The sequence below is a fragment of the Phoca vitulina genome, unplaced genomic scaffold (assembly GCF_004348235.1).
Source record: "Phoca vitulina isolate PV1807 unplaced genomic scaffold, GSC_HSeal_1.0 scaffold21, whole genome shotgun sequence".
In the NCBI taxonomy this organism is placed as follows: domain Eukaryota; kingdom Metazoa; phylum Chordata; class Mammalia; order Carnivora; family Phocidae; genus Phoca; species Phoca vitulina.
The window spans coordinates 23,724,066-23,744,081 of NW_022589724.1; the positions used below are offsets into that span (position 1 = coordinate 23,724,066).

The following is a 20,016-nucleotide window of genomic DNA, read 5'->3' on the forward strand; positions in this document are numbered from 1 at the left end:
TGCCTGCCATAGTCACAAACGCTAATTATGGAATGAGTCAGCTGTTTAAGGCGCCAAAGGTTGAAGTGGCCTAAGGACCGCGCAGGGAGATTTCACACCTAGGAAAGCATCTTTAACTCTCCCTTTCAAAAAACCATTTCCAACAGCCGCTGGAACTGAAAATACCCTAGTCCTGCTGCCGAAGGAATTTGGGTCGTCCAAGTGGACGCCCAACCCCCGGCATTTCGCTTGTAAATCGTTTCCAAGTAGCCCTGGCTTATTCACTCCGCTGGGGAGGACCGGCTCCAGGGACCGCCGGCCTGTTTGGTTCCCGAGACACGCACAGCCTGGCCGACTCTCCGGCCTGGCGACGGGGGGAGGTCTCCCGGTCCCGTTCCAAGGGCGCGCCCTGGAGGCCGGGTCCTGGGAGTCGAGAGCCGGAGAGCGGTTGGCCGCCGCCCTCTTCCGGGTCTGGGGGAGGGGCGAAGGCCCAAGCCCCGCCCACGTTAGGGGCGGAGCCACAGCCCGGGACCGTCCTAAGCTGCCGCAGGTAATGCGGTCCGGGTCTGGGGTTCTCCGGGCGGTGGGTCTCACGCTATCCTGGGCGGGGGCGGTCTCATCCTGTAGGGTAGTGGCCCCTGACCGGGTGGAGAGCGCTGGGGAGGGCGTGATCGGACTCCGGCCCGGCCACATTGACGGAAAGGAGCCAGTCTGTGCTCTCACGACCCTGACTCCTATCCTCTATCGCTGCCACGCGGGGATGGGACTGGGGGATGGGACCGGCAGGGGTGGCTGTAGAAGTCCCCGCCCATGCGAAGTTTACCCCACTGGGTTTTGGGGACCGCGGCCAGGGGCTTAGGCCAAAGGTTGGATTTATCCATTTATCGCCCAGAAATCTCATCCATTTTCTTTCTTCATTCACTCATCCCTCAGTTCTACTCTAAGCTGAGCCCATTGGTAGGTTCTCTGAATGAATCTGAGAGGCCCACCTCTGTTGGAATTTAGTCTAGAATCTAATCTAGAGACCTTTAAATAGATAATTACATTCAGGGTGATCCCTGCAATGATGGTGGCTTGACAGATAACCTTCAGAGGGAGAAGGAAGTAACTTGAGGATGTAAATGGAAAGCAACAAATCAGGGAAGGTTATACTGAGAAGCGGGGGGGGGGGGGGGGGGGGGGACATTGAACTGGGCTTTGGAGGTTCACTGGGAGTTTCCTAGTTGACAAGAAGGGAAGGGACATTTCAGGTAGGGGAAGTAGCACAAGATGCAAGATATGAAAGGGCCTGCCATGTTAGAAACAACAAATATAGCAAGAATAGCTCACTATAGCAAGAAACTGTGGAGCTGAGTTCCTGAGAAGGTTGTGTCCAGAAGGCTTTCAATGCCATGCTGAGGCCAGGATTTATCCCAGAGTTCAGTATTTCCCAGCCTTTTAAAATATTTTGTTTGGAGTGCCTGGGTGGCACAGTCCGTTAAGCCTTCAACTCTTGGTTTCCAGCTGGGGTGGTGATCTCTGGAGTGGTAGGATCCAGCCCACTCATCAGACTCCAGGCTGAGTCAGCTTGGGACTCCTTCTCCCTCTCCCTCTGCCCCCCCCAACAAATATATCTTTAAAAAATAAATAAAATATTTTATCTTTTGGGGTGCCTGGCTGGCTCAGCTGGAAGAACATGTAACTCTTGATCTCCGGATCATGAGTTTGAGCCCCATGTTTGGTGTAGAGTTTACTAAAAGAAATAAACCTGGAGCGCCTGGGTGGCTCAGTCGTTAGGCGTCTGCCTTCGGCTCAGGTCATGATCCCAGGGTCCTGGGATTGAGCCCCATGTCCTGCTCCCTGCTCAGCAGGGAGTCTGCTTCTCCCTCTCCCTCTGCCCCTGCTTGTGTTCCCTCTCGCTGTCTGTCAAATAAATAAATAAAATCTTTTTAAAAAATAATAAACCTTAAAAAAATAAATAAAACATAAAACATTTTATCTTTTGATGAGTGTGAACATTTTATGACCCCTGGAAAAAAAAAATTAAGATTTTATTTATTTATTTGATAGAGTGAGAGAGAGAGAGAGCACACAAGCAGGGGGAGCGGCAGGCAGAGGGAGAGGGAGAAGCAGACACCCTGCTGAGCAGAGAGCCCAATGTGGGGCTCGATCCCAGGACCCCGGGATCATGACATGAGCTGAAGGCAGACGCTTAACTGACTGAGCCACCCAGGCACCAACCCCCCCCCCAAATTTTTTTAATTGAAAATCACAGACACACAGAAAACTTTAGCCAAAAACTTCTATAATTGTGTTAGTAAAGTTGTGTTATATTTGCCTCCCAAATATAAGTTTATATCAAAGGGTTGGTAATGCTTATTCAAATTAATCAGGCCCTAGAAAGTGGCACATCAAAAGGAAAGTTTTTAAGGAAGGAAGTGACCTGATTTGTTCTGTTTTAGGTGGAAGATAATCATTAATGTCTAAAAGGTACCTTTCTTTCTTATGCATAGGACACCATGAAGCTGCTACCAGTGTTGGAGCCTGGAGGCAAGCCCAGGAAAGCAACATGGTCTGTAAGGAAGGAGTCAGACAGAGAAAAGCATGAGTTTTGTTTCATTTTACATAGTTTACTAACATATTTGATCATCTATGAAAAAGGGTAGGAATGAAACTGTCTGTAGTTGCTGGTAATTAGACTCAGACTGTCTGAAAGGGTCTTCAGAGGAAAGATAGTGGGGCAATAATTATCACAGAGAGATGTTGATTTTATTAAAATCCATTTGCTAGGAAGAGTAAGGCACTGACCATCTGGCATCCTCAGCTCCAACACTGTGTCTTCCCTCAAGCTGTGACTCACTTGTAAGATTTTCAGGGAAGTGGATTTGGATTAAACTGGCCTTACTGTTTCTCGGCCGCTGGCTCAACCAACCCTTTATTCAGCTAACACTGGCCTGGCGGGCAGCTGCTATGTAGGTGCTGAAGGTACAAAGGTGAATAGTCTCGGCGTCACTTGGGCTGCACTGAGCGGGTGATGGTGAGGACTTGTGGTCAGTACTGAAACAGGGCTCATGGAAGGCTTCAGGGAGAAGGCAGTGCTTCTGTAGGACCTTGGAGGAGAGTCTTTCAGTTTGGCTTCCCGGTGTCCCCTCTTATTCTCCAGCCAACATAAATCTGATCCTGGCATTCCCTGGTTTAAAACCCTTTTGTGCCTCTCTGATGTTGTTTTTTTTTTAAGATTTTATTTATTAAATTGAGAGAGAGAGAGAGAGTGTGAGCACATGAGGAGGGGGGGAAGGGGCAGAGGGAGAGGGAGAAGCAGGCTCCCCGCGGAGCAGGGAGCCCAACGCAGGGCTCAACCCCAGGACCCTGAGATCATCACCCAAGCCCAAGGCAGATGCTTAACCACCTGAGTCACCCAGGCACCCCTTGTGCTTCTTCGATCTTAAGATAAAAAGCAGAGTCCTTAAAATGGCCCATTGGACCTTGCATGATCTGTCCCTGCCTGTCTTTCCAACCTCAAGTACCCTAACTCATCCTTTGTTCTCTTTCTCTTCTTTAACATGCCTTGCACTGCAAACGCCGGTACTGTATGTGCTGGTCTCTACCTGGGGTCACTCTTTCCCTCCATCTTTCATCCCTCTCTTTGCCCTGCTAACTTCTACTCATACTTCAGAGCTCAGTTCAAATGATGTCTCTTCAGGAAGCCTTCTCTGACCACCTCCTTCTCCCACCTCTCCTTATATAGGGTAAGGTCCCCTTATGATATGTTGTCATGCAATATTTCCCTTGTACTCCTTTACAGCACAATTAAAATAAAATGGATATTTGTGAAATTATCCATTTAATGTTTCTCTTCCCAACTAATCTGTAAGGGCTCTGAAGGCAGGAACTTTCTGTCTTATTCACCATGTATCTGGGTGGCTGTGTGCTCTTGGATAAGTTATTTAACCTTTCTAAGTCTTGGGCCCTCAGTTGTAAAAAGCAGGTGATGATAATAGTACTGTCCTCAAAGGGATTTTGTGCAGATTAAGGGAAACCAGGATTGTAACAAAATTAGCAGCAGGCATGGTATATTGTTAGTAATCATTCAGGTGATACTAGGATGTGTGAGTCTGGTTATCAGAAGAGAGATCTGGAAAAGAAATAGAGACTTGGAAATCACTGATGAATATATAGGTGGGTGGTAACTGAAACAAACCATCAATGCAGATGAACTTGATAGGGTAAGCGAACGTAGAGGAGGGAAGAGAATCCAGGGGTACTGAGGCTCAGGAAACAGCTAGTGGGAGTGGGGTCAGAGCCAGGAAACAGAAAAGAGCAGCCAGAAAGATGGGTGGAGAACCAAAAGTAAGGGATGTGGGGAACCAGATAAGGAGAAAGGTATGAGAAGGAAGGAAGAGTCAGGACTTACCAAATGCCAGAGAGGTCTAACGAGACAGGGTCTGAAACAGCTACAGAATTTTCTTTTCCAACCAGGAAGTTTGAAGTATGTTTTTAGAGTCAGTGTTCAGAATAACTTTAGAGAATGGGATGGATGGATCCTATATTTGTTTTTTTCAGAGTCCCAGCTCTGGCTTCCATCAACTCAAGCGTTATGAATAATCTGGGAAAGCTCTTAAAATCAATACATCCTGGAGAATATTACTTCACAGTGCCTCGCGGGCTAGTGGCTAAAGAGCGTTAGGACAGTAGATTCCTATGTGAGTGCACCTGAAGCTCTAGCCACCATTTACTGAGCTCTTCCCGCGCTGTTACAAGACCTTTTCTTACCCTTCACGGGTAAGAACTACTGCCATCCTCATTTTACAAACGAGGAAACTAAGGAAGGTTTAGAAAGGTTAAATGACTTCTGAAGGGTCACACATCTCGAAAGCATCTGACCTGGGGCTTGCGCCTGGTCTGCCTGAATTCACAAACCATACTCATGACTCCCATCTCGTGCCAGGACACACCACTGAACTTTTCTGGCTGTCAGTTTCCCTGCCCACCCAATGGAGACAGTTACTAGTCCAGTGCATCCCATTAGGTTAATGTGAGACAAAAGTAGTGACAAAACTGAAAAGTCAAAGGTTATGTGCAAATGGAAGGTAGTGTTATTAATCGGGAAAACACCGCTTTGCTGGATACAACTTAGTGTGTATGTGTGTGTATGAGAGCCCTCATTCTGGGGAGTATTTCATGAGGAGTGGAAAGAACACACCGCTGCCCGGGTCTCCTGAATGCATCCTCCCTCTGGCAGGTACACCTTGACCCCCACTGGAGACAGCCCCTGTGCTCGGGTTGGCCACAGCTGTTCATATTTACCCCCAGTTGGTGACGCCAAGAGAGGGAAGGTCTTCATTGTTGGCGGAGCAGATCCAAACAGGAGCTTCTCAGATGTGCACACCATGGATCTGGGTAAGACCAGCAGCTGCGGGGCAGGTGCCCTGTAGCCAGAGAGCAGAGCTGGTGCTACTGGACATGACGAGAGCATTCGTAAGAACACCAGTTCAGGCCAGAGAGCAGGGTTCTCCTCTAAGAAAATGAACATCACTGAGAAGTCCCTAAGGTCTCAGCAGACCTCTAGAATACATCCACCCAACCAATACCTTCTTTTTGGGGGCCACAGAGTCTGTTTAGAGCCCTGGACATCCAACCATTCCTTCATCAAATATTCCTCTGGGAGACAGAGGAAGAGACCTCCTCTTCTATCCACATATCCAATTAATCACCAAGTCCTAAGTCTCTCCATCTTCATCCTTGTCTGTCCATATTGCCTACTGCTACAGTCCAAGCATTATTGCTTCTCTATTAGACATTCCAACAGCCTCTTCTCTGGTCTTACTGCTTCCAAGTTTACCCCTGGATGATGCATTTTCTATACCTAGCCGGAGAGTATTGTCTAAAATACAAATCTGACCATGTCACTCCCATGTTTCAAGCCTTTCCCAACTCATTTCTCGGCTCTCCCAAACTCATATTTGCTACACTGAGTATCCTTCAGTTCCTTGGACATGTCTGAATTTCTGGTCTCCAACCCTTTGTACATATTGCTCCGTCTGCTTGGAAAGCTCTTCCCTTTCCTTATCACCTGGCTACTATTCATCTTTCCAATCTCAGATTAATGATCACTTCCATTAGGAAGCTTCGCCTGATACTTCTGGACTAGTTTAGGCACTATCACCGGAAAGGAGAAACCATTCTGTGTTCCTTCTCTACTCGTACCTCTCGACACTAGTCTCAGTACTTCATTTCTGGCCCCCAAATGTCTGGGGATCTTTCCCCACACCAAGCAATTCTGCAGCACCTGCTGAGTGTCCTCCAACTCAATTCAGTTCTGACAAGATCCCCCAGGACTTAGCATCAGATCCCACAGGTGAAGGGCTCAGTCCTCCCACTCCTTCCCTACTCCAGACACTACTTGAAAGTTCAGTTCGTTACCTGTGCTTCTGACCTACCAAGTATAAATCAGAGATTCCCATGATCCCCTCCTCGGTTTCCATTAATTTGCTGGAGTGGCTCACAGAACTTGGGAAAATAGTTTACTTACTAGATCACCGGTTTATTATAAAAGGATATAACTCAGGAACAGCCAGGTGGAAGAGATGCATAGGGCAAGGTATGGGGGAAGGGCACAGAGCTTCCATATCCTCTACAGGTGCACCATCCTACCAGCACCTCCATGTGTTTACCAACCTGGATGCTTTCCAAACTCCTTCTTCTGGTTTTTTTTGGAGGCTTCTTTACATAGGAATGATTGATTAAATTACTGGCCATTGGTGATTGATTCAACCTCTAGCCCCTCTACCCTTCCCAGAGGTGGGGGTGGGAGGCTGGGGCTGAAAGTCCCAACCTTCTGATCATATGGTTGGTTCCCCTGGCAACCAGCCTCCATCCTTAGGGCTTTCCAGAAGTCCCCCCATAAACATAAACCCAGGTATGGTTGACAGGAGCTTGTTACATAAGACACCTTTTTCAATCTTATAATATGGGAAATTCCAAGGGTTTTAAGAGCTCTGTGCCTGGAACTGACAAAGATAACATATATATTTCTTAATATAAATCACAATGTCATAACTCGCCCTCTATATTTCCATAGTATTCTTCACTTTCCCATTCCCCCTTCACAACCCTTACCACATGTGATTGTCTGTCTTCCCCACAAGAGTATAAGCTCCTTGGAAACAAGGAACATAGTTATATTATTCACCATTCATTGTATCCCCAGCCACTACCATAGTGCCTGGCACAGAGTATGTGCTTTTTAAAAAATTAATTTTTTTTTTTAAGAGAGAGAGAGAGTGAGTGAGGGCACAAACAGAAGGGGGGGGCGGAGAGAGAGGGCAAGAGAGATTCTTTAAGCAGGCTCCGTGCTCTGAGCGCAGAGCCCCACTTGGGGCCTAATTTCCTGTCCTTGAGATCATGACCTGAGCCAAAATCAAGAGTCAGATGCTTAACCCACTGAGCCACCTAGGTGCCCCCAGAGTAGGTGCTTTTTAAGTATTTGGGTGGATAGATTGATGGATGAATGAATGAATGAAGAAGGAATGAACGGTGACCACTCTGTGCTATACACAATGGGCTGAAGAAAACCAGTGGCCCACATATATGTTTTGTTAGGTCCATGTCACGTTGCTGTTATCGTTTTAATCTAAGTTGTTCACCAACTGAATGTGCAAGGGTCTACATATAAAAATGGAAATGGTTTGGCTTCTCCTGATAATTTTGGGAGATCTGACATCAGTAGGCCTCCATGTCTACATGGCAACAGTAGAGATGCCGCTTCTCATTGGGGTTCTCATCCCCCAATTTGCCACGTTCCCTCCTACATAGGCATTTGAATTTCTACACCCGGCAGTAGGAAATCAAAGGCAAGTGAAATCTCTTCCAGCCCTCAAGAAACTCACTGTCTAGTTCATGTACATCTTTGGTGGGACCTAGTACTAGCTTTGTGACCCTGGCTAACCTGTCTAAACCATCTGGGCTTCAGTGTCCTGTAAAATGGGGATAATAGCTTACTCCCCTTGGCGTTTGTGAACCTGTTTGAGCCAGAAATTGTTTAGTTGCAGGTAATAGAAACTCTCTTAAACTGGCAAAAAAAAAAAAAAAAAGGGAAGAATCCAAACATAGGAAACAGCCTAGCCTCAGGAAAGAGCAGAAATAGGAATTGGAAAGCCATCAGAAACCATCTACCTTCTCCCTCACTCTCTCTAGGGAGATCTGCTTCTTTATGTAGATGTTTCTTTTCTCTTCTCCATACTTTGGCTTTAGCTGCTTCTCCACATATGATAGAAGAAATCCAGAAATCTGTTTGAATTCCAACTTCTCTGGAAGGAGGATCTGATGGACCCATTTTGGGTCAAGTGACTACCTTTGACCCAATCAAAGCCAAGGTGTTGTAGTACAAATAGGTCTTCTGCGATCTCTACCCCCGGGGTTGGGAGAACGGGGACAGTTTCCCTAGAGGAGGGTTTCTGGACTAGGCAGACAGCCCCTGAAGTTCTATTATAGAACTTTTTAGAATTTGATCATATTCCCTGTTAGTGACCTGATGGTTGTTCACTTATGCCTTTGACCCCTTTCTCCTCACTACCGTCCCCCAAGGCTGTCAACTGATAGAAGCAATTGGCAGCTCCAATGCAGGGTGATTGAAATGAGTGAAATGTCTTCTAGGAACACACCGGTGGGATTTGGCTGCCGCGGAGGGCCTTTTGCCCCGTTACGAGCATGCCAGCTTCATTCCCTCTTGTGCACCTCATACCATCTGGGTGTTTGGAGGTGCTGACCAGTCAGGAAATCGAAATTGCCTACAAGTTCTGAATCCTGGTAAGTAGCCAAAAGTTATTTTTATTTACCTAAATAAAGAAATAAATCCGATTCCATTTCCTGGATCAAAACTCATTTGGATTGTCCTGAATAATTCATTTAACTTTGCTGACCTCATAGAAAATAAGAATTTTTATTTTTTATTTTTTTTTAAGGATTTTATTTATTTGAGAGAGAAAGCGAGAGAGCACAAGCGGGGGAGAGGGCTAGAGAGAGAGAGGGAGAAGCAGACCCCCCCCAATGAGCAGGGAGCCCGATGTGGGGCTCGATCCCAGGACCCTGAGATCATGACCCGAGCCGAAGGCGGACGCTTAACTGACTAAGCCACCCAGGTGCCTGAAAATAGGAATTTTAACTTCTGGAAGAATATGAAAATAACAGAATTACATCCCCACCCCGCCCCCACCCCCCGCACCTCATAACATGTCCAATTATCAACTTCTTAAAAGCCAAAGCTGGAAGAAACTTCAGAGAACAGCTATGCCAAGTGGGCGACCCAAGTCCAGGGGAAGTGAGTTTCCTAAAGTCACCAGGGAGTTAGTGACTAAACCAGCCTAGAACCTGTTACCTAGATCAGGGGGTCTCAAGTAGGGGTGATTGTGTCCCCTAGGGGACATTTGGCCACGTTTGGACACATTTTTGGTGATCAAGCTAGGGACTTGGGGGGCTGCTACTGGCATCTAGTGGGCAGAGGCCAGAGATGCTGCTATCCATCCTGTAGGACACAGGACAGCCCCCATAATAGCAAATTATCCAGGCTCAAATGCCGGTAGTGCCAAAGTTAAGAAACCCTGACCTAGATCCTCCTTTTATGTTTCTTTTAGCCAAACAGTGCAAAGTTCCTGCCTAGTGTAACTGGCAGTTTTATCACAGACGAAGCAGTTTAGGAACAGCTCTCCTGAGAGGATGTTCCTGAACCACCATGGGAAGTGGACGTGTCTTTTTGCTAAAAATTGTAGTTAAAATTTTTTTTGTTGTTTTCTCTTTATAAACATAATTCATTGTAAAATATTTGAAAAGCATAAAGTGGACAAAAGACATCCACGATCCTGTGACATTCAGGCTACTGATAACCTCTCTGTATACTTCCTTCCTTTTATTTCTCTGCATTTCTGTAAGTCTGAGTTCATACTATTTCACCCCTACACTATTGTACCTTTTTCCTTTGAATTTCGTAATTACTGTAGAAATGGTTTCCTATTAACTTTGCTTTAACATCGCTTTTAATGGCTGCATGATACTCCATTTTGTGATAATACCATGATTTAGTTTGTTTTCAGATTTTTGCCATTATAAATAACGAAAGTGTGAACATCTTTGTTCAGAAGTCTTTGACAGTTGTTTGCTTAGAATTCATGCCCAGAACTAAAAAACTTTTGATACATGCTACCCAATTGCTCTCCAGAATTTTCCAACTGCTCCTCCCTCCAGCTATGATCAGTAGTGCATTTTCACTCCTGACTGGCACGGAATTTATCTTTTTTTTTATATTTTATTTATTAATTTTAATGGGGCTTGAACTCACAACCGGGGGCTTGAACATGGGGCTCAAACTCACATGGGCTTGAACTCACAACCCTGAGATCAAGACCTGAGCTGAAATCAAGAGTCGGATGCTTAACCAACTGAGCCATCCAGGTGCCCCAAGATTTTGTTTTTAAGTAATCTCTGGGCCCAATGTGGGGCTTGACCTCACAACCCTGAGATCCAAGAGTCGCATGGTCTACCTGACTGAGTCAGCCAGACACCCCTTAATTTATCATTTTTAAACACTGCTGATTTGATAGGCCAACAAATTTGTATCTATTTATTTAAATACACATTTTGTTAACGATTAGCACCCTTGACATTTTTCACATGTCAGCTCTTGCCCAGTGCTCTCTCAATCAGATGCTTGTTTGCAAACAGTTGGTCTTTCATCACATTGGGATAGTCATAGTTCTTACCTTGTTAAGTTTGGCAAGGATTTAAATTTACTCAATGCCTGGCACACAGTTAATGCTCGATAATTGTGGTTGTGGTTGATATAGCTATGGTTTGGCAGATGGAAATCAGTTCTGGATCCCTGGCCTGTTGATTTTCAATGATGGCATCCATTTGAATAAAATACAGAGAATTTGGGAAGCCTCTGTCAGAGGAGTTGATTTTCTACCAGATCCCTTTCCTCTCCTAGAAAGTATAATTTGACACCATGCCCGAGAAATATGAAAAATGTGAATCGTTAGCTATTTTGTTACTAAGGCCAGTCTGTCAAATGGCTTAGGACTCCTTTGTGATTATTTGTGCTAGTGTTTTGACTTGGGAGCGACACAATCTCAGGATCTTCTGATCCCCGAGGTTGTGCACCTTCTAACTCCCCTTAAGATCCAAAAGCTCCCCAAGATCCATAGCTCTAGAGAGAATTACATTTTGCTTTGGATATAGGCTGAGACTTGTTTCGTCTCGAGGTTCATGTTTGAGTCCCATACATACTACAGATGCTTCCTGTGGCACTCTGTATATGCTGAATGAAGACCTTTACAAAGGCTCAGAATTTCCCAGGCAAGAAATCCTGGTGTGCTGTGGTGGCGCGAGTGTGGGGGTCTTGACAGATCTGAGTTCAAACCTCTGCTCTGCTACTCACAAGCGCTGTGACCTGGGGGGAAGGATTTAAATTTTCTGAGCTTCAGTTCCCTCATCTGCAAAATGAGGATGCTTTCCAGCCACCTCCTAGAGTTAAGTGGGGATGACAGACAGAATGCTAAGGACAGTGATTCTGCACAAGGAAGGTGCTTGATTAATGCATCTGTTTCTATAAAACTCATGCTGTATTCTAAAAAGAGAGAAGCTTCTTTGCACCTCCCCCAGGTGGCTAAATTTTATTCTCAAGTCAGAAGAGTGGAAAATATGTAGATCTTGGTGTTATCCAAATGGAATCTGAATCCCAACTCAGCCATTTATTAGCCATGTCACTTTATTTTATTTAAGATTTTATTTTTTAAGTAAATCTCTACATCCAGCGTGGGGCTCAAATTCACAACCCCAAGATCAAGAGTTGCACACTCCACTGACTGAGGCAGCCAGGCGCCCCTAGCCATGTCACTTTAAACAAATGACTTCATCTGTCTCTGCTTCAGTTCCCTTATCTATAAAATGGAGAAACTAATATCTACTTAGCACATACTATTTAGAAGGAGCTATTATTATTACTGCTGACACTGTGATTGCTTTGTCTATTTTCTTTTAATGGCCACGTGTTCTGGGAAATTGGGCACATTTAGTTCTAGCCTCTAGTGGGGAGAATTTTGGCAGGTGTTGGGCTCCTCTGAATGGGCCCAGGGCAGGGAAGTGAACAAAGGAGAAGAGCGTTCAGAGAGGATGTTTGAAGGAAGATCTCCAAAACCAAATCGACCTCATTCTTAATTGTGTGTGTGACTTTTCAATCTTGGGGATTTGACTCAATCTGGGAAAATTCTCAGTATCCCCTGCTACCCTGCCTTGACTTCGCTGGCACAAGAACCCTACTTACCTGGACCTCTGCTGTCCCCGTTGGGGTTGGGGGTGTGGAAGGTAACCCTGCCTAGCCTCAGAGTCAAGATCAGAGGTCCATCAGCCTGGATATTTTAGGTGCCTGCCTTCTCTCTCTGGACCAGAAACGAGGACTTGGACCATGCCAGAGGTGACCAGCCCTCCACCATCTCCAAGAACATTCCACACATCCTCTGCAGCCATTGGAAACCAGCTGTATGTCTTTGGGGGCGGAGAGAGAGGTGCCCAGCCTGTGCAGGATGTGAAGCTGCATGTGTTTGACGCAAGTATGGACTGGCGGGTCCCTTGGGGCTGCCACTTAACCAGGTCAGAGCCACCCCAGCCTGCAGCTTACCTGATGTAGGAGGCAGGGGATAGAAAATGACACTTTGTCTGAGTGTCTCACTTCTAGATGTCTTCGACGTGTCCGTTAGCTAATATGTCCCTCCCACAGCAACATGTGCATTTAAAAAGGTATAAATGATCAATTTAAAATATTTAAACAGCGTAATTTATAAAGCAAAAAAAGTGAAAGTTTCCCCTTTAGCCTTTCCTTCCCACTCCCCAAACAGAGGGAAAAACTCTTAGCAGTTCCTGATGTCTCCTTCCAGACTTGCCTATGCATTTCTAAATCATACATATATGTGTAAATGGACATTTATGAATTTTCTGTGAATTTTGAAATGATATAGAAACCTTAAAACACATACATGGGATCAGATTATAAATACCGTTCTACAGCTTACTTAGGCAGGGGTGAGGCTAAATCTCAGGAGCTGAAAGCATGTATTTCGAAGCCACCTAGCCTGGATGCAGGACCAGATCTGACACATACTTTCTGGATTACTTTTGATTAGTTAATCTCTCTAGGTCTTAGTTTGCTGATCTGTAAAATAGAGATAGTAATAGTGCCTACTAAAAAGAGCTGGGAAGATTAAATGAGATAATGTGATATAGTGCATAGCACAGTGCCTAGCATATAGGGAGCACCTCAGGAATATGAACTGTTAATGGTCCCTCCATTTAATAACACATCATGGATGTCTTCCAAGTCAGTACCAATTTCCTTGCAGAGCATATCCTGTGGGTATTCCTTATTCATTCATTCATTCATTTTCCTACTGATTGGCTTTTTGCTGACAGTGTTGCAGTGAACATATACATTAATTTTTTATGTATTACAAACATTTATATGGAGGAGATGGAGTGGAATTACTGGGTGAAAATGATGCAAACATTTAGAATTATGAGACCTCTTGCCAGGATTTTGTGTAAGGAGCATTTATTTGCACTTCTTCCTCTTACTAGTGGGCATTTATGAATAACAATTTACATATAACATGTGACAAAAATAGTTTTCATGTGTGTTTTTCACAAGAGATGCAGCCCTTTTTTTGAGAAGATGTAATAAGCAAAATTTCAAACTTACAAAGTAAAATGGGAAGAATGAAGACACATCACAGTATGACTTTTCTCTTTCCTGAAAGAATGGGCTTTGCAAATCTTTTAAGGCAGTTTTTAAAATGTTAAATAATGTTGGTTTTGAATACATGAAACTCTAAGGAATGAGGAAGAAAATGTATGTATATATATATATACTCTATGTACATATATATATAATACTATCACTCCCGAAGTATTAAGATCTCAGTGTGTTTCCATCCAATCTTTTTTTTTTTTTTTTTAATAGCAGAGATGGGGCACCTGGCTGGCTCAGTTGGTAGAGCATGGCACTCATTGGGGGTAGAGTTTACTTAATAAAATAAATAAAATCTTTAAAAATAGCAGAGATAATTCTACATGTAATATTGTATCCTATATTTTTCACTTAAGCACTTCCCCTGTGATCGTGAAGTCTTCAATATTTTTATTTATTTGTTTGTATTAAGTAGGCTCCACGCCCAATGTAGGGCTTGAACTGACCCTGAGATTAAGAGTCCCATGCACTGTTGACTGAGCCAGCCAGGTGCCTCAATTATCAACATTTTTAGTAAATACATAGTATTCTATCTTGACTGTAGCAATAACAACCAGTCACCTGTTGGTGCACTGAAGCTATTTTCAGTTCTTCTCTATTACAAACAATGCTGTGATGAATGTGTTTGTGCATAAACCTTTTTCAGATTATTTCAAACTGTATTCCTTCGAACAGTGGGGCTCCATGCACAACCTTCAGGCACAAACAGTAATTCTAACACAAACTCTCATGCACTGAGTGCTTCCTCTGAGCCTGTGCTTTATGTACATCATCCCATTTAATCCATACTTGAACCCTGAGAGCTAGGTAGTATCTTTATCCCCATTTTACAACTGTAAAAACTAGAGCTTAAGGAATTCACTGGTGCGAGGCCACAAAGTTATTCAGTGAAATGAGCCAGTTTTAACTCCGTGCCCTGTGTTCTGACTCTCACCTTATACTGCCACTTTAGCAGGTCCTGCTAACTTCCAAAGTAGTCTTTTTTTTCCCCCACGCTTCCAGCAAATCAATTAAAGATATTGTCTTGAAAAAGGAAGACTCTGAAGGCCTGTCAGGGAAGAAGCAGACTCATTCTTTTGAACTCCGGGGCAGTTCCAGGTCAAAGCAAGGAATAGTCTCCTAATGCCCTGTAGAAGGGGCAGGCATGTTAGGTAGTGAATTCTCCAGCCCCGGAAGTGTTCAGGCCGAGGCTGTGCAGGCTGTAGGAGAAGGGAGACCTGGATTGGGTTGGCACGTTGGAGTGAATGACCCCAAGGTCACTTTCTGCTTTGAGCATCTGTGCTTGCTGGGAAATGAAGCTTGGGTCTGTTTCTCATGTTCTTCCTAGCTTTTTCATCTGATGTCAATGAATTTACTTTTCTAGACACTCTGACCTGGTCACAGCCAGAGACACTTGGAAAACCTCCATCCCCCCGGCATGGTCATGTGATGGTGGCAGCAGGGACAAAGCTCTTCATCCACGGAGGCTTGGCAGGGGACAAATTCTATGATGATCTCCATTGCATTGATATAAGTAAGTAAGTAGGGTAGAGGGCATGGGGGCTTGTCTGCTTAAAATTAAATAATATTTTATTTAATAAAAGCATATTTGCTTTGATAGAATATAGCTTTGCTCATAAGTGTGGGTACCTTGGCCAACCAGCAGAATCTTGGCTAGATTTCTGTCAAATGTGGCCTGAATAATAATAATAATAATAATAATACCAATGAAAGCAATCCCTTTCTGAGTACTTGCTATGTACACAGCCATTAATTATCTCTTATGCTTCCAACAACCCTACTCTTTCATTAAAATTCATTATGCTTTGTGTTCCCTGACTGGATTCCCTGGCTGGCATCAACGACTAACCCTATGCCCATGAGGGGCATGGACAACTTCGAGTGTGTCTGGAGGTTGGTGACCAGAATTGCCATGGTAAATGGTTGAAAACACCAGGAAGAAGAGTGCCTCAGTGGCTCAGTCGGTTAAGCATCTGCCTTCGGCTCAGGTCATGATCTCCGGGTCCTGGGACTGAGTCCCACATGGGGCTTTCTGCTCAGCGGGGAGTCTGCTTCTCCCTCTGTGCTCTCCCTCTCTCTCTCAAATAAATAAATCTTAAACACACACACACACACACACACACACACACACACACACACACACACACGAGGAAGAGGAAAGTTAGGGAGAACATGAGAATTGTCTCTAAGGGTCTGAAGGGCTGATGTGTCATAGAGATCCTCCACTTATTCTGAGTCATTCTTTCAGACTGTGAGCTTCCTTAGGTCAGGGGCTATGTCTCTTTTGTTTCCCAGTATATTTCCAGCACTTAACACAGTGTCTGGTAGATTGAGGGTGATGAGTGTGTATCTTGAACGGGCAAACAAATGAACATCTTTTGCGTTACTTTAGACTACAAGAATTGGAACAGTGGGCAGAAGGCACGAGAACTGCTATGTAGTGTATTGGGCTACCTTGCCCAACAATGGATTCTCTGGTTTGGTGACATCTGAGGCTAGGTGACACTGGCTGGGATTCTTGTTTTGGCTAGGTTGGGTGATCTCCCTTCCAACTCTGAGATGCTGGGCCCCTGCCTTGAATTGACAGATGGAAAATATCTTCACAGAAGTGTTCCTTGCAGTAGTCAACTGGGATTTTATTTTTAAATTATTTGTTTATTTTTTAAAAGACTTTATTTTTTCAACAGTGAGAGAGTGAGAGCACGAGCGGGGGGATGGGGGAGGGGCAGAGGGAGAGGGAGAAGCAGGCTCCCTGCTGAGCAGGGACCCAGACACAGGGCTTGATCCCAGGATGCTGGGATCATGACCTGAGCCAAAGGCAGATACTAACCGACTGGGCCACCTGGGCGCCCCTCAACTGGGGTTTTAAGGCATATATTTTTTTAAGATTTTATTTATTTGACAGAGAGAGACACAGCAAGAGAGGGAACACAAGCAGGGGGAGTGGGAGAGGGAGAAGCAGGCTTCCCGCGGAGCAGGGAGCCCAATGCAGGGCTCGATTCCAGGACCCTGGGATCATGACCTGAGCCGAAGGCAGACGCTTAACTACTGAGCCACCCAGGCGCTCCTTAATGCGTATTTTAAAAAAGAAAGCCCTACTCCCTCAGCTGAGGAACTACTTTCTGGCTATTTCTCTTCCTTTCCTACCCTGGTAATTCTCTAAACCTAAAATCCAATAATATCATGCCTCATTTCAACGCTTGTTTGAAAAGATGCAAATATCCTTGCAGAAATAGGTTGGGAGCAGGTGCTTGAGGCAACACCTTACAGTGTGGAGAACACAGGTTCTAGCATCAGACCCGAGTATCAGGCTAGCTGTGCCTCTTGCTGGCTGTTTGATCTTGGACAAGTGTCTCCCTCTTTGATTCTGTTTCTTCACCAGTAAAAAGAGAGTAGGCAGAAGTAATAGCAGTTTCAGAGGACTGTCGTGAGCAAGCAAAATCTTTAAAGTGCCTAGCCAACACTCATAAAGTTGCTTTCTAAGGAACTGCTAGTATTTAAAACGTGCACACACAGACATGGAACTCAACTTCTTCCGGGCTCCAAATTAGTAAATGGTGACAGTCACCAAAGATAATATCCTATTATTCAGTGTGCTCCAAAGACCACTTATATCAGAATCACCTGAGACGCTTGCTAAAACTATAGACTACTGAGGTCCTCCTCCCTCCCTGGACACCCAAACAGAATTTGAAGCTCCCCCAAGTAATTTCTGTGCCCCTTAAACCTTGCTGTATTACCTCCCACAGTGCTTAGCGAATGACCTTCAGTGATTGGTTTGCGCACTGCAGGAGTCTGACAGGTAAGGTGGAGTCCATATTCTAGGTCACATTGTACCCGCTCTCTTTCTCTTGGCAGGTGATATGAAGTGGCAGAAGCTAAGTCCCACTGGGGCATCTCCCACAGGCTGTGCTGCCCACTCAGCTGTGGCTGTGGGGAAACACCTGTATGTCTTTGGAGGGATGACTCCCACAGGAGCCCTGGATACAATGTACCAGTATCACATAGGTGAGCAGGTGTTCACTGTGGGTCTTTAAACAAATGTGACCATTCTTTGAAAAGTATTACAGTGCTTTGGCTTTTCCCTCCACATCTAAATCCAAAGGAATGAAAACCAAACTTCTAGGGAATGAATGACATCATGGAAGCAGTAACACTGCCATTAGTTTTTTGTTTTTTTTTTTTTTTTTTTTTAAGATTTATTTATTTTAGAGAAAGAGAGACAGCAAGAACGGGAGGGGCAGAGGGAGGGGGAGAATCCCAAGCCGACTCCACACTGAGTGCGGAGCCAGATGCAGGGCTCGATCTCACAACCCTGAAAATAGGACCTCAGCCAAAACCAAGAGTCAGATGCCTAACCCGCTGCACCACCCAGGCGCCCCAGATTTTTTTTTTTCTTTTATTTCCTATTTCTGTTAGGGCTGATACAGCAAATCACTGAGCATTTCTGGAAATGTCTTAACACAGAGTCTTTGTATATTTGTCTTTTCTCTAACATAGAAAAGCAGCATTGGACCTTGCTTAAATTTGATACTTTTCTACCCCCCGGACGGTTGGATCATTCCATGTGTGTCATTCCGTGGCCAGTGATGTGTACTTCTGAGAAAGAAGATTCAAATTCTGTCACTCTAAACTGTGATACAGAGAAAGGGGAGTCCACCAAAAAAGGAGTGACCCAAGGTGGTGATTTACATGAGGAAAGTCAGACAGACACATTGCTCTGTTTTGTGTTCGGCGGGATGAATACAGAAGGGGAAATCTATAATGACTGTATTGTGACTGTAGTTGACTAATAAATTCTACATTTTTATTAAATGACAAACTTTCAGGAAAGTTAAATGAAACCTTAGCTATTTTATACCTCCAAAATATTTTTTTTTTTTAAAGATTTTATTTATTTATTCATGAGAGACAGAGAGAGAGACAGAGGCAGAGGGAGAAGCAGGCTCCCCGCGGAGCAGGGAGCCCGATGCGGGACTCGATGCCAGGACCCTGGGATCATGACCTGAGCCGAAGGCAGACGCTTAACCAACTGAGCCACCCAGGCGTCCCTATACCTCCAAAATATTTTTTGCACTATACATGTAGCCCTCTTGCTCTTACCTACTTTGGTAGGTGAAAAAATGGATAGCCCAAGTGCAAAAACCTCTATTAAAAGGGTTTTACCAGCAATACAGCCTAAGTTAAGTGTGATTGCTTCAGAATATTGATCACAGAGGAGCACCTGGCTGGCTTAGTCAGTAGAGCATGTGACACTTGATCTCAGGGTTGTAAATTCAAGCCCCACATTGGGTGTAGAGATTACATAAAGTCTTTTAAAAAAAATTGACCCCAAAAATGTTGCGGAATTAGGCTGTATAAATCAGGGAGTGGACATTTACAGGTTGAAGTGTATCTTTCTAGAATTCAGAGCTGCTCTCCAGAAAGAGGTGCAGCCTGTTGGCATTTGGTACTGAGAGCTGTTGGGGACAGGGATGAAGACTGGCCCTTGTCTTTCCCAGCCACCTGTGAACACCACAGCACACAGCACTGCAGGTCATTTTTAAGGTTTGTATTGAACTTGGCCTGAAGACCTTTGGTATTACACTCCAGGCTTGTCCAAATGCTTCTGGGGCACTGCAGAAGGGATCTGGGCCTCAGAGTAAAATAATCATGCCGTCAGGTTCCAGTTCTGCCAGTTAGCAAATTAACCTTTCAGCTGGTTGCCCACCTATAAAATATTTATTATCCTTGAGCAGTATTGGATTTCTTATTAGCACCAGAGAGCCTGCCCTTTATTGATCACACAAAATTATTCGTTTAGATCATCCCTTTCCTCAGGGAGCCAATCCAAGTAATCTTGAACCTCTTTTGATACAAATGACTGCCTTTGATCCACAATTGTAGTAGGGCTCAAAGTAGTTTCAGGGTCACCATCCTAGACCCCCCTCCAGACCACTAATGAGAAATGTCAGAGATGGAGATTCTGACATAGCAGAGGTTTTAAAATACACCTTTATATCCTAAAATAGTGAACTGAATCCAAGTGTATAAAGTTAACATCAGTGATCCATCACTCATAGCAAGTCTTACTTAGAACTCCAGCCGCTGCGAAGCATTAGTAATAAAAAGCCACCAGAAAGTTTTAAAGATAAGGGGAAATCAGAAATTTCAAGTATGTTCAAGACAATTCCACCCTTCGGCACTGTAAAATGGCCCTTGCCTAGGTAAGAATGTTTACCTTTCCTGCCCCTTTTTCTTAAGATTCATTAATTTGACAGAGAAAG

At 44.6% G+C, this 20,016-nt stretch overlaps 1 protein-coding gene across 1 annotated transcript; it reads left to right on the forward strand.

The window, feature by feature from the left end:
• Positions 1-486: 486 nt before the first annotated feature.
• On the forward strand, positions 487-18,629 carry RABEPK (Rab9 effector protein with kelch motifs). Its single transcript, XM_032418835.1, has 8 exons — positions 487-529; positions 2,472-2,530; positions 5,201-5,358; positions 8,614-8,766; positions 12,399-12,560; positions 15,114-15,263; positions 17,609-17,758; positions 18,251-18,629. The coding sequence occupies exons 2-8, from the start codon at positions 2,478-2,480 to the stop codon at positions 18,541-18,543; spliced, it is 1,119 nt and encodes a 372-aa protein (XP_032274726.1). The 5' UTR covers positions 487-529; positions 2,472-2,477; the 3' UTR covers positions 18,544-18,629.
• Positions 18,630-20,016: the final 1,387 nt, after the last annotated feature.

Bases quoted from the DNA above. Each gene is read 5' to 3' on its own strand.
- RABEPK (XM_032418835.1), top strand. From the start codon at position 2,478: ATGAAGCTGCTACCAGTGTTGGAGCCTGGAGGCAAGCCCAGGAAAGCA. The intron at 5,359-8,613 runs GTAAGACCAGCA...AATGTCTTCTAG, and splicing joins TGTGCACACCATGGATCTGG to GAACACACCGGTGGGATTTG. The intron at 17,759-18,250 runs GTGAGCAGGTGT...TCTCTAACATAG, and splicing joins AATGTACCAGTATCACATAG to AAAAGCAGCATTGGACCTTG.